Consider the following 14,987-nt stretch of genomic DNA (forward strand, 5'->3'; position numbering starts at 1 on the left):
GAGATGCATTGCTATTCTATTCAAGCCTTCCTTTTGCCCCTTACCCATATTTCATGCTGACCACTTTTTGTATACCTCGAACCATCCTTTCCACTCACTAGTTTAGCACTTCTAAAGATTGGGGTCATGTGCCCTTGTTGCACCCCTATACTGGCGGCTCTTCCACCTGGACTCAAGTGCAGTGCCCTCCGTGAGATTCAGGTTCTACACGGTAGCCACTCGTACCCCTAGGAAGACTTGCCATGAGCCTACCCTGGCTAGCTCACCAGAATCACACAGCGAAATGTGCTCCCAAGGCAGCTCTTCTAAGCATGTGTGTCCTGTAAAGGCTTCTGTTTAAAATATGCTATGGAACCTCTCACTCTGGCAACCCATTTACTAAGAGGTTGTGACTTATATTAACAAATGACGAATTGTGTTTTATGCATGACTTCCTTCTATTTTTGTCTAGATGCTACTTACAAGTGAATTGGCTCCCTTGCTCCTGTCTTGTGTCTTTGCTTCCCCTTGTTAGTGTGTCCGACACCTTGATGCCCCCTCAGTCATAAGTGTCCTCGTCTGGGCTCGCTCTAGCCTGCCCCTTCCATTCCCTGTGCGCATTACACACTCCACTCTTATACAAAGCCCTCTTTCGGCTGCTTCAGCCCTTCCTGCAGTTGTCATCTGCTGATTTCATCTCGTATCCTCTTTGTCATATCGAGTGCCGTGGATCCACACCATTCCTCACCCCATGCACCATCATGAATGTCTCATTCTTTCCGATCTTTCACGTATAAAGTGATAAACCTTTCTTCTACGTGGCACTCACCCCCCACAGTCCTTCCATCTACCACCCACTGCTACCAGGTCACGCATCTCGCCTCTTTCCTCTAATACTCTCATTTGCAATTCTTAGTTATTTCACTGTACACTTTACATTGTGTCGTGAAGGTCAGAAGCCCTTGTACATTTTTGCATGCCTTGGACCTGCACCATTTAAAATTTTAGTTTTAGGAGTTCATAATGCAGTGCAGTACATTTTGTTTTTGTATTTTTCCATGTTCTTTCAGTCCCTGATACTTGCACTTAGGCTTGCCGCTCTTCTGTTACTGCCTGAAGTAGTAATTACGTGAGGCTATTCCCTGCATCGCTGACCCCAATGGAAATGTTCATTCTGCTAGCCAAAACATATTGCCTTTTGTTTTACTCTTACTTTTCTAAGTAGGCCAACCTAACTTCAATACATTTCTATTAAAAGAAAACTACTCAAGCAAAAATTGTGTTTTTTTGCATACCTGTCCAAGCCTTTTTCTGGCACATGATTCTGTCTTAAAACTCAGAACTCCGATCCGAGATGTGTATGCATGATGTGTGACTATAAAACTAAGGAGTATGCTGTTCCTTTGGGAGGAGGGAGAGAAGAAAGATATGAAGAGGGAAATGTGTGAACACTGGGCGCTAGAAATAGAGTGCATACTATCACTGGGATAGCTCCAATAAGGAGCAAGGGCCCTCACCCCCCGTGGGGTGTCATGCTTCATCATTGGGCAGCTCTTCGTTGGGCCGGCGCTGCAATGCCCAACGGGCCCCACGAGGGGGTTCTTTGCCGGAGTTCTTCTCTGGTTGCCGTCGTGAAGCTATAGGTGTTAGGAGAGGGCTTATGTGTCGTGAGTAGAAGTGGAATGATGTGAATGTGATCTAAAAATAGCTTCATAAAACTCCAAAGGTAATTTTATTCACTGGGTTCTTGTGCTATGTGTTAAAATATCGACTGGTGAGTCGTGGACTGAAGGGGGAAAATTATACCCACTTCCGTCTTAAGAATTGTGTATGGTGTGTGGATAGTCGACATGTTTCATGCCCTATACTGTCCAAAAGGATCTAGGCATTTCATCAGGACCTAAGATACATCTACTACTCGTGAGGGATGGCTATCACTTGGTATTGAAAAAAAAGTCACGTCCCCAGTAGTTTGGACTCCAAGAGTCGTCCAATTATGTGATAAGTGAAAGAGGTTAAAAACTGTCTACCTTCTGGAAGAAAGGCACCTCATTTAAGGAATTAATCTGCCCCAACCGTGACTGGCCAGGATGATCGCTGAGTTAGCAAGAGAAGGAACTTCACTGAAGTCTCCTGTGTGCGCGGGACCTTCCCGCATCTGGCTCTCACAGGAAAATGGTGTGTGACTGACACTGGAGAAGAAACTAAACCATGACTAACACCTTCACCACCAAAAAGTAGGCCTCAAGGCACCTTTGTCTGTATCGATACACACCAGTCAGCCTATCCGAGATTTCAAAACAGGAAGGTCCAAGTTGCTGAACATCTTTGACATAAGCCATTCTGTGAAAAGCCCATCTGTACATTTAAAATCTTACTTGACCAGATTATGATGCTCTTATAAGACTTTGCGCAGGTCTGATCTGTTATATTAAGGTAGTGCGCCTTCCTCAATGAAAGCTTGTGCACTTGCACCGTGTTCTTGTGTCTTGTTTTCTGATACAGTATTAAATTAGAAAACCAATTTGTGTCTCTGTCTGTTTAAGGTTTCACACGTTTTCTCAAGTGCCCCATTTCCGCGTGCTGGTGTGCGGTGGTGACGGCACCGTTGGCTGGGTTCTTGGTGCCCTGGAGGAGATCAGGCACAAGCTGGCCTGCAGCGAGCCATCGATAGCTGTCCTGCCTTTGGGAACAGGTAAGAGAGCATGTGGGCTATCAGGTACCCTTACTTCCATGCACTACCATTGTGGACTTGGGACTCACTGGCACTACAACTGAGCTTAGATTTGTGAAGTGAACTTATTGGTCCATCAAGGCCCTCTTTACCAGTGCCCCATGAATGGTTAAACTTTTCCCCATCCCCAGAGCCAGGGGCGGCCTTAGACATGTGCAAGCTGTGCACCTGCACAGGGCCACCAAACCCCAGGGGCCTCCACGCCAATATATATCCTTAATATAATAATCCTCTGAGGATGGATACATATTTGTGTGGCGGCCCCTGGCAGGGATTTGGCAGCCTCTGGCTCTGTTCCACTTCCTAACACCCTGACCCCCCCCTCCTGAGCGCCAGGGGGCTCCGCCCCGCCCGGACCTGCTTTTCCGGGGCCCCTACCTACGCTCCCTGCCCAGGGCCGCCATGAGCCTAGAGCCGCCCCTGTTGGAGCTACCGGTACAGAGGGTTTTGATAACTCTGGGTTAGGGAAATCTGGGCCATTACAAGTGGGACGCTCTAGAAATTAGGAATTAACGGTGGAACCACAAACATGCTCCTGTCTTAACTCTAGCCCAATGAGGCGATAATTTAAATACATATTTGCTCCACTAAGGGACAGACAAGAGAATGTGATGACGTTAATAACAAGAAAGACACTCCAGACTGTGTGCTTTGATTCTGAACATTGATAGCAATTCTCTGTTCCCGATTTAACAGTTCTGAAGCCACTTCAAAAGTATGTAAAAAAACAACAACTTAGCAATAAGTCTATGCACCAGTCAGTTATTGTCCCATTTATCATATATTGTGTTCACTAAGAAGCCCCTACTAATAACAAATCAAAGCTGTTTACGACTCTGGTATTTTACTGTATAAAACTAAAACTAGATGCCATGGGACATATAGACGTGTGGGCTATGAAACTGCAGAGTTGTGCGCCTGTTTTAAGACTTTGCAGTGTCTACACGCACCACATAGACTTAACTCAGAATCTCTCCAGGTTAGAGCATGGCCAGCAGAGGGCGCATTCCAGAAACAGGTAGGCAACCTCTCCTCCCAGTCCTGAAGAAACATCATATATGGTTTTAATGCTGCCCTTTTCTTCTGCCGCTCCTTGTGATAAGTTTGCAGAGTTCTTACTAGCACTGTGTACTAAATTCACTTCATCAGTTATTTCATCATCGGGTTGGGAGTTTTATAGGCTAGGCAAAGGATAATCACCTGTTTCCATGTTGCTTGCTTGCGTTTGAAATCAGTGACTTAATAATAAATAATGCATTAAACACAGTCAGTCAGCTGAAATAAAGTTATAAAATTATAATATGCTGATGTGGAAAGAAAACACATCAAATTACGTAACCTGCGCATTGATGTATGTTTTATTCACTGCTCGGCATTTTACATTCTTTGCTTTATAAAGAAAAACATCCGAGAGAAGCCATAAGCCTAAAAGTCAAACGTAGCACGAGAACCCAGAAGCAGGCCCACCAATGGTGTACCCCCAAATCAGACGTGCCCTCTGAGGGCCACCCTCGCCCGGCATTCAAATGCATGGAGTACTGCATGAACACGACACTGTGAGATACACCGGCACACCAGAAGTTACCAACTGCCTCCCATCTCCCTAAAATCATAAATTGGACATGTTCTTCAAAATACTCCACACTACAGCCCTTACTGTATATTCAGTCTTCCCCCGCCCAACACAGTCTACTTAAACAAAAAATCCAATAAACCACAGTAGGTAGTATTTGTCTTTTTAAATCTTCACATTCTCTCCTCAGTCTCGGTTAGCAAACCTTAAACCGGACCATTGCCAGATGCAAAGTTGATGACATATGTCTATTGACGCTTGACAACCCGCCCCCCATAAAATGCAGTCTTTTTGTCTTATGTTTTTACTTTGTTGTTTCAAAGCTTTGGATGGAGTCAGGTAACCGTGGCTATGTTCTAGATCATATTTGTGGCTTCGGAGCCCCATAAATTCAGCTCATGTGAAACTCAATCCAGCGAAGTACTTTACAGCAGGTAGAGGATTGTGTGACAATTATTGTGCGATGGGGCACACTGCTAAGATAATGCCATGTTGGTAGCTGACACTGGTGGACAAGTAGCAAGAAAGCGGTTTTTACCGTACCCATAACTTTGCCTCATCATTTTTAACAAGTTCACACTTTCTTTGCCCATACAGGAAATGACCTGGGAAGGGTTCTCCGTTGGGGGGCTGGCTATAGCGGAGAGGACCCCTACTCTATTTTAATATCAGTGGAAGAAGCAGACAATGTTCTTATGGATCGGTGGACCATCCTTTTAGATGCTCAGGAAGTCGTTGATGGAACTGAAAATGGCATTTTGGAACCTGAACCTCCAAAGGTATCCTGTGTTTTTTATTCGCTACTAGCTTGTGGGAGGGAGGCCAACATCGCATATCCAAAATGTGTGGGACAAAGAGGTGTTTTCAGAATTGTCCATCTAAATGCTGGCACATGTTTAGTAGCTGGTATTAGGGGTGGGAGCGAGATTCGTAGACACTGGTATTGACAGTAAAGGGTCTGCCCCCACAATAGGTTTTCCGTTGCCTAGTAGTCACTACAAGATTGGTAGTAATTTTCCTTGTCCAAGATGGGTTGTAAATTAGATTATGCTTTTTTTTGGGAGGTTTACAGATGAATGTATTTTATTCATGGCAAACACAAGCAAAAAAAGATTGAATATTTCATACTTTATTGTGTGAAGAGTTTCAATGAAGTTAAAAGTGAGATACAGTGTAACCAAGAGCTCCCATGAAGGCACTCCCTTATTTTCTCATTTCTCTTCCTGCATTTTTCAAAGTCGGTCTTATTGTGTGAAGAATTAACACTGGCTCATTAAATAAAGCCTCAACACCTGTCTCTGCAAGAACTTCCATGAAGATAGGAGATATACGTTTATCAAGCGTGTAAACATTCAGGTGAAATCTAAATGTTTTGCCTGGCTAAGTAGGGAAGAGAAACGAATTCAGTTGGGTACAACAATGCTTTTTTATACCAAATGTCAACAGCGTTTCAGCTAATAATGCACATATTTGTATAATTTTGCTTTGTTTATTCGGGAATTTTCTTTGCTCACCCTAAAATGATTATTGGTATTGGTGGCTTTTGTTCAGGATTTAAATTTAATCCCAGGGCCCCCTGTCAATCTGCTTAGTTGTGATAATACAATAGAAATAATTGATGGACGGAATGCTGGACAATGCAAACATTCACTTCCAGTCACAAGAATATGGGCCCGATTCACAGAACTAACTTAAGACAAAATCCTAAACTTACTACCATTTTGGTATTCACAGAAGGCACTTACTCATTTTGGTATTCACAGAAGGCACTTACTTATTTCGGTATTCACAGAAGTTAGGAGTCCTAACTTTAAGACACCTAAATGCCTTCTGTGAATTCCAAAAGTCTTAAAGTTAGGATTTTTCTCAGTTTAGGAGTAGTAAAGTTAGGACTCCAAACTTTAGGACTCCTAAATGCGTTCTGTGAATACCAAAAGTTTTAAAGTTAGGATTTTTCTCAGTTTAGGAGTCCTAAAGTTAGGAGTCCTAACTTTACTACTTTTAAACTGAGAAAAATCCTAACTTTAAGACTTTCGGTATTCACAGAAGGCATTTAGGAGTCCTAAAGTTAGGACTCCTAACTTCTGTGAATACCGAAATGAGTAAGTGCCTTCTGTGAATACCAAAATGAGTAAGTGCCTTCTGTGAATATCAAAATGGTAGTACATTTAGGATTTTGTCTTGAGTTAGTTCTGTGAATTGAGCCCTATGGGTTTGATCCATCAATCTTTGGCTCACCACACCACCCCAGTTTGGGCCCAGCATATACAAACCAGTCTTTACCCTGTTCCTTATGGGTACAGTCCAGCCGTAACTGCCAAGCCAGGTCCTCCCTGGACCGGAAATAAGCATCCTGGGACCTGGTTCAGGGCATCACCCAGGCTAGCTTGAATACAGTGGTGTAGTGAGCACGGGACACACGTCTAGGCATACCCTTCCCACTTAGGGCGATATATGCAAAAGAAACAATTGATGGACGGAATGCTGGACAATGCAAACATTCACCCCCAGTCACAAGGATCTGGGTTTAATCCATCATTCCTTTGCTTACCACACCACCCCAGTTTGACCCAGCCATATGCAGCTCGGGCTGGGCTGTTCCCATTGGGCGCAGGGTCAAGACTGATTTGCATAGGGCTGGGTTCAAACTGGAATTGCATGGGGAGCAAGAAAAATTGATGGATTTTGGCCCGGATCTATGTACTGGGGTGAATGCATGACATTGTTCTACATTCTGTCCATCAATTGTTCTTTTTGCATTTGGTTGTGATAATGGTCAAAGTATAATCCACCTTTCTTCTCTAATCCTTTGCTGATGAGTAAATTATATGTGAATTAGAATTACTAATGTTTAAAGACTTATCATAAATTGTAACTACATTATGGATATTGAGCTAAACTAGTCTAAAGACAACACAATAAAAATCTTGCAATCAATTTCAGAAAATCACGACAAATGTAATAAGAAAAATGACACGTGACTGATTAAAATCAAAGAAGGGGAACCATATATAAGATTTTTTAGCTTTTAAGTTAACAAGCGTTAAGTAACAGCGTAGCATTTATGGATGTATTAGACTGAAGCCTAGGAAAAACCTGAGGCACACAAAATTTACTGGAAGCTGGTTAAGCCTGGTGGGTCAACCTAGTCAAAGATTTTGTCTTCTGATGTAGAAATCCTTCTGCTGGCAAGGTTGAAGGCGGTTTCGGACCGAGTCCTCTCAAAGTTAAAGAGCCATGGCATATGAAGCTGTTGGTTTGGACTGAAAAAGCTACCAGCGGGAAAATTCAAATTTCATGCCCGCCGAAGAATTATCACCGGCCGGATACTTTTTGAGCTTTCGCCTGGTCAAGCTTTCTACGTTGGGATTTAGTCTGTTTTTTTAGCTTTAATGCTTCCAGTAGGACAAGCCTGTAGGCCACATCTGGACAGGGTGCCCCAAAGGTAGATGCCTTAGCCTTGAAGGTATGCAAAAGCCTTCTGTCTGGCTACAAATAGCTCTGAGTAGGTCATAATAGTTTTCTTGTCTGCCGAGGACTTGTCTGCCGAAGACGCACCTCAGATCGTTAGTCCTGGTCCTCCAGTGGTCGAACATTTTTTAAGTCCCAGCTTTTACTTCTTTTTTTTAGTAGTCCCTCTTGGTCACTTCAGAGACTCCCAGAACATTGAGAACCACACTTAGAGACCAAGACCCACTCCAGAAGAAGCAACCATCTCAGTCCAGCAAGGGTACACTTGCAACTTGTCAACTTATTATTTCCAGGAATGGCCTCTTACAGCTTGTTGTGTGTGAATAGGCACACAGGCAGCCATCCAGCCAGCCAGCCAGGTTACTCTTGGAATCTATCTCTTAGTTCTGGGTAGAAGGGCAAGCAGGTCCAGTCCTTCAGGTCCATTCACAGGTCACAGACAGTAGGTTTCATCCTCTTCTGATTTTTCATAGTTCCAGATTCTCTCTGAGGAAGAGGTGCCATTTCTGCACAGCGCACTAACCAATGGGCGGAGATGCTCTTGAACACTCCCTATGCAATGAGTATGAAGTCCCATGTTTTTCAGCACATCCGTTTGCCATACTGCAAATTATCCCACAGTGCACTATTTTCAGTAAAAACCAATAATATGGTAGACACTTTATCTCTTTGGCAGCTGCATGTGGTCCACGCAGGAAATGTGTCTGGAGCAATGAGCAGCCCTTACCTACCTATCCACACCAAACTGCTTCTGGAAGCATCTTCTGTTCCCCTGTGAGTGAAGCCAGGATGACTAGAGTGTACCCTGGGCTCAAAAGGCCCTTCTTGCACAGCTCTCACTTTACACTCAATTATGAAAGGGCAGGCCTCACCCTGGTCCCTTGAAAGTTGATGATTTTTCTGGACCCTTCCAAATGGCCCTTCTTAAAGTAATCTGGGCTGCATACTTCACACCAATGCCACCCTTCCAAAAGGCCTAAACCTTTCTCTCAGTTCTGGGAGCAGTTTCATGTCTCAGGTGTTAAAGCACTGGTCGGGAGGGCTGCTGTAGACATGCTAATGCTAATTAGCCTACTACTGGAGCTTCAGGCAGAAAAACATACCTTTCTAAAAGTTACATTTTCTGCATATCTAACTATTCCCATTGGCTTGGAATCTCAATAAATATTAGAAAGTGTGGTTGACTGAACTCTGTTGGTTTTCCTAAACCAAAGTTACAAAAATAGCACTTTAATTGTACTTTAGCTTTTCTGGTAAAAAAAATCTACAGTACTTATACAGTGAAAATAGCTTGTAGGGGCTAGTCACTGTAGGGCTATGCCATTGCCAACCATAACATTCTTGAATGTTTCACTTTTAAATACTAGGCACCTTACCTTGTAGGCTTCAAGGCCAACTTAGGGGTGACTTAGTTAATTTTTTTTTTTTTTTTAAAGTTTGAAAGCTTTATTGAAATAAGAATTAGCAATACAATAAGGTGACAACAGCAGAATAAAATGAGAAAGGGCAATCATAGGAGAATAAAATTAAGTCAGCTGATGGCACAGTGAAGAAACAAAGCATTTTAAAATTTTAAGGGAGGGGGGGGAGGGGAGGGGAAGGGAAAAATTAGAACCATGTAAAATACAGTTAAGACTACAATATAAAATCCGCAAATTAAGTGATGGCAAATAGAACAGTAAATGCACAAGTAACTAATAAATGCATGAATTAAAAACATTATTAAAATATGAGTAAACAAAAGAAAAAAGAAAAACTTTCAATAGTGAAACCTGAAGCATGAACTTACAAGCAGAAGTACAAACGCTCAAGGGGGTTTAAAATTGTCAGAGGTCAGTGAAGTGTATTTCTTTTTGGTGGTTTGATCTAAGTATAAGGTGAGAGGTAACCAGAAAAGTTCAACATTTCGAGGGGGTTTGCAGGAGGATGCAAAGGCAACATCCAATCTATGAGAATGACATAGTAAATTCCACCAGGAAGTTATGGAGAGTTTGTTCAAAGATTTCCAGTTGGAGGCGATATGCTGGAGTGCAAGGGCTAAAAAAAGGTCAAAAAGACCACATGAATGTGGGGAGAGGTCCAAAGACTCCGAAAGGCTACCCAAAAAAAACAAAGAGGTAGAAAAAGAAATAGAGAAATTAAAAATATTGGAGATACGGGACCACACTTGTACCCAAAAACGACGGACAGAAGGACAGAGAAAGAAAAGATGATAAAGATCAGCATTGGGAGCAGCACAGGTCCAGCAGTTGGCTGTAGAAGAAGAGAGAAAACGAGAGAGAGAAAGAGGAGAGAGACAGAGCCTGTGATAGAAGAAGAATAGGGATTGAGTGAGAGATGCAGTGCGAGAAGTCTTCAAGGATTTAGCCCAAAGTTTGTCCCAAAGAGAGGTCGGCCACGAGCAATTTAAGTCTTTTTCCCAAGAAAGTTCCAATTTTGATTTGGGACGATCAGGGTCAGGAGCTGAAAAGTATCGATAGATAAGAGAAGCCTTAGGAATAGTAGAGAGAATGGTGAGTAAAGAGGGAAGTGAGGTGGATAGTTCATCCGAGGGTAAAGAGTAGTATCGATCAAGAACGGTGTCCATGAGAATGTAGTATTTCTTTGCAAACGACAGAGGACAATGAAACTGGGCCTGAAATTGGGGGAAGGAACGAGGAAATGAACCGTCAAAAAGATGGTGAACCCATATAATACCTTTTGATCTCCACGAAGCCCAGGCAATAGGTCTATTCCGTACTAGAATAGATGAATTATACCAAATGGGTGACAATAAAAAGGATTCACGAGAGGCAGAGGTGTTGGAAACCAAGGGTCGCAAAAGAGAGGAGGTATGTTTGAATAATGGAGGGTTAAGACAAGGAGCCTTGGCAGTAAAGCATATCACGTCTTGAAAGGAATAGGGAAGTAATAATTCCCGTTCAACCGATAACCATAGAGGGGCAAAAGGGGCCACATCTTGCGATAACCAACGGGAGGCCTGGCGAAGAGAGAAGGACGTGTGATAAAGACGGAAGTTTGGGAAGTTAACCCCACCATTTGACTTAGACTTACGAAGGGCTGAAAGTGATATACGAGCTTTCTTCTGCCTCCAAAGGAATTTGGACAAAATAGAGTCAATGCGACGGAAGTAGAGAGCTGGAATATGTACAGGGAGCATGGAGAGTAAGTAGATCAAAATCGGAGCAATCATCATTTTAATCGAATCAAGACGACCCCACCAGGAAAGGTATAGGGGATTCCATGAAGAGAGGAGAGAGTCAATTCTAGAAATGACTGCATTCATGTTAAGTCGGATAGAAGAGGAGATAGAATTGGAGAAGAGGACGCCAAGATATTTTATTTTCGTACTGTTCCAAGCGAAGCCGGTGGAAGCAAAGAAATGTGGAAGGCAGAGTTTAGTTACAGGAAGGATCTCCGTCTTATCTGAGTTTATTTTATAACCTGATGCTTGGGAAAACTTCTCAAATTCATTCAATAAGGCAGGGATAGAGGTATTTGGATCTGAAATGAATAAAAGTATGTCATCCGCATATGCCGATAATTTAAGTTGATGCTCACCGTATGGGAAACCAGAAATGGATGAGTTGTTACGAATAGAAGAGAGGAAGGGTTCAAGTGCTAAAATGAAAAGAAGAGGGGAAAGAGGACAGCCCTGACGTACACCTCGTTTAAGGGTAAAGGGGGAAGTAAGTTGACCATTAACAAGGACCGATGCTTTGGGCATAGAATATATCAGAGAAACGTAGGAAATAAATTTCGGACCAAAGCCATGCCATTTCAGTGAAGTCAGCAGAAAGGACCAATCAACTCGATCGAAGGCTTTTTCGGCATCAACCGAGATAGCCGCAAGGGGGATAGAAAGAGAAGAAGCCTTGTTGAGAACATTGAGGAGGAGTCTGGAATTGTCTGAGGTGAGGCGGCCCTTAACAAAACCACATTGTTCCTTCCCAATAAGGTGAGGCATGAATAGATCAAGACGAAGGGCTAATAGTTTTGCAAAGATTTTATAGTCCACATTGGCTAGGGATATTGGTCGATAGTTCTTACAGAATTTTGGGTCCCGCCCTTCCTTAGGTATGAGGCATATGGTAGCATCCTGAAATGAGCCTTGAGCCAAACCGGCGGAACAAAAAGATTGAAAAAGAAGAAGAAGTTTGGGTAAGAGAAGATCAGAGAAGTGTAAGTAAAATTCAACTGGAAAGCCATCAGGCCCCGGGGTCTTGCCCTTGGTTAAAGAAGACAGTGCTGTGGATAATTCAGAGAGGGTAAAATCCGTATCAATGTCCGAGAAATTAAGTTTAGAGGTGTCTGGTTTAGGCAAGCCCTCAAAATATGATTGTAAGAGATCTGGGGTAGGGGGATTCTCAGGAGAATATAAAGACTCATAGAAGGACTGAAATTGCTGTAGAATGTCTTTATCTGTGTGCAAGAGGACATTAGAAGGGGAATAGATAGAGTCTATGAGAGTTCTTTCTTTACGTGATTTTAGGTAATTAGCAAGCAATTTGCCCAATTTGTTGCTTCCTCCGTAATACCGTGCACTACCACGAAGGAGGAAGGAGGAGGCCGAATCTGTAGTAAGTTTGTTAAATGCAATTTTAGCTTGAAGAAGTTCAGAAGGTATATGAGTCGGAGAGGAGGTATAAAATTGGTGTTCTAGTGATTTAATATGAGCAAGAGCAACCTTACGCTTTTGGAGAAACTTTTTCTTTCTTTTGGATACAAAATCAATAATAAATCCACGGGCTGTGGCTTTGAAGGAGTCCCAAATAATATGGGGAGAGATATCAGGGTCAGAGTTAAGCTGGAAGTATTCAGACGTGAAAGAGCGAAAAGAGGAAGAAAAAAGAGGGTCTGTAAGTAGAGAAGAATTAAAACGCCAACGAGAAGATTTAGGAGTTGGAGAAGAAAGATCAAAATCAGTAACAATAGGGGAATGGTCAGAAATGACAATAGGTTCAATAGAGGAGGATATAAGATTTTGAGATAAAGAAGAAGAAAGAAAAATATAATCTAAACGAGAAAAAGAGGCATGTGGTGGGGAGAAAAAAGAAAAATCTATAGTATCTGGGTGTGTGAGCCTCCATGAGTCTACAAGGTGAACCCGAGTGATAGTATCGAGAAATTGTTTATGGGGTTTATGGGGGGTGAAGCGTACAGAGGACTTGCGATCTAAAAAGGGGTCAATGATCTGATTACAATCCCCGCCCAAAAGGAAGGAATCATCTTTGTGTTGGATACATTTTGCAGTAATTATGGGCCAAAAAGAGGAATCAAAGCCTGTAGGACCATAAACATTGAATAAAGTAAGTGGGACATTATTAATAAGCAACTTGACTAGAATCCAGCGACCCTCATCATCTTTATCTTCAAGAATTACTTTACATTTGTGACGTTTGTGGATTAAAATAGCAACACCATTCTTTTTATGTAAGGCCGGAGAAAACAAAACATTGCTGACCCACAATCTTTTTAGTTTCAGGATTCAACATCTGAAAGATGGGTTTCTTGAATGAGAACAATATCAGGATTATAAGAGGAGAGGTGGGAGAGTACTTTCTGCCGTTTAATAGGATGGTTAAATCCTTTCACATTCCATGAGATAACTTTGAAAATCACAACATATTTAACTGTTCAAAATTGAAAGGTGCAAGAACATACTGTACAAGTAATAAGTCAATCAGTAGCATAGCAAAAAATAAGATAACCAGTAGAGTAGTAGAAGAGAGAATAAGGAAAAATAGGAGAAAAAGGGAAGGAAGAAGAAGGAATAGGAAAAGAGGAAGGGGAGATAGTGGAGAAAAAGGAATAGGATCTGAGAAAGGGAGAGAGGAAAGAAGAGAGAGAATGCATAGAAGACAGTACAAATCCATACGGATGACTGTAGGAAACATACCTGAAGGGAGGGGTACACGAAGGGAGGTGGGGAAGTGGTGATGCGGGACAAGACGGGTAAACTAGGATCAGAAACACAGCCGCGCCGAAACCTCACAGGAGTACAAAGGATAACACATGGTGAAGGGGAAACTGAGACACATCTGTATGGGGGAGGAAAGAAAGAAAAACAATTAGATCAGGAACGTATGACATATATTCTAAGCAATATTAGATAAGACCTAAGTAATGCAGGGATCCAATATAAAGGAGGTCAATTGAAAAACTGGTCAATGAAGTTAAAGGGCAAAACAGCAGCAAATAACAGCAAATACACAGGGAATATAAAAGTGATCATCAGCCACTATTGGAAGGCGAGGATTCCATTCCATCGTTGTTGTGTAGAAGAAGGAAATTACGGAGTTCGCCAGGTTCTTGAAAAGACTAAGACTTATTCTGATGAGTGACTCTGAAGGTACATGGGTGGAACAAGCCATATCGGGCCCCTAGAGAACGCAGAGATGGTCGTAGGGCTAGGAATTCCTTGCGTCTAGAAGCGGTGGCATTAGAGACATCTTGAGATATGTAGATACGTTGACCCTGCCAGGCTAATTGTCTTTTGGCTCTAGCAGCAGAGAGGATGGATAGTAGATCCGTGAATTTCAAAAATAGGATGATAACACCACGAGGCTTAGTAGAGGTGGACGAGCGCGCTCCAAGTCTATGGGCCCTTTGTATGCTGATGGACGTGGACGGTGGCATGTCCAATAACTTCGGAAGGAAGGAGGTAAAGAAGGTGACTGGATCATCCCCCTCAAGAGTTTCCGGCAAACCATAAAGGCGTAGGTTGTTCCTCCTATTACGATTTTCCAAATCCTCTGTGTGTCGCTGCAAAGAGAGGACAGTCTTCTCTAGAGACTCAATACGTTGCGTGTTAGAATGGACCTCGGGAAGTTGTTGTTCTATGGAGGAAATACGAGTGTCCATTACTTCCCACTTGTCCTTCAAGAGTTGCATATCTCTGCTCGTGTCCTCAATGAATGGGCGCAACGCACGGATCTCTTCCAGAATCAAGTCCATGGAAGATGGAGGAGAAGAGTCAGGTGTAGGAGAGTTCTGTTTCAACCTTTTGATAGACGATGCGGAGGGTGAAGACTTATTCGATGTTGGATAGCCTGAAGAAGAGCGCTGAGTGGAGGAAGTCGACATCTTGATAGATTGTGAGGAGGCACCCAAAGTGGAAGAACTCACAGGAATCTTCGCAGAGGGATTAAATACAAACTTGGGTTTGCGCAACCGCACCATAGATGAAATTGAGTCAAAAGAATACACTTGACAAAGGAATTTATATAG

The 14,987-nt window shown here is 42.6% G+C and overlaps 1 protein-coding gene across 1 annotated transcript in view; it reads left to right on the forward strand.

Moving 5' to 3' along the window:
- Window positions 1-14,987, forward strand: part of DGKQ (diacylglycerol kinase theta) — a 1,501,752-nt gene that overhangs the window by 1,421,174 nt on the left and 65,591 nt on the right. The window contains exons 17-18 of the mRNA XM_078676348.1: window positions 2,526-2,674; window positions 4,884-5,065. Of these exons, the coding sequence (XP_078532474.1) occupies window positions 2,526-2,674; window positions 4,884-5,065 (331 nt within the window). The remainder of the gene's footprint in view (window positions 1-2,525; window positions 2,675-4,883; window positions 5,066-14,987) is intronic.

Source organism: Lissotriton helveticus, chromosome 2_1 (assembly GCF_964261635.1).
Source record: "Lissotriton helveticus chromosome 2_1, aLisHel1.1, whole genome shotgun sequence".
Taxonomy (NCBI): Eukaryota; Metazoa; Chordata; class Amphibia; order Caudata; family Salamandridae; genus Lissotriton; species Lissotriton helveticus.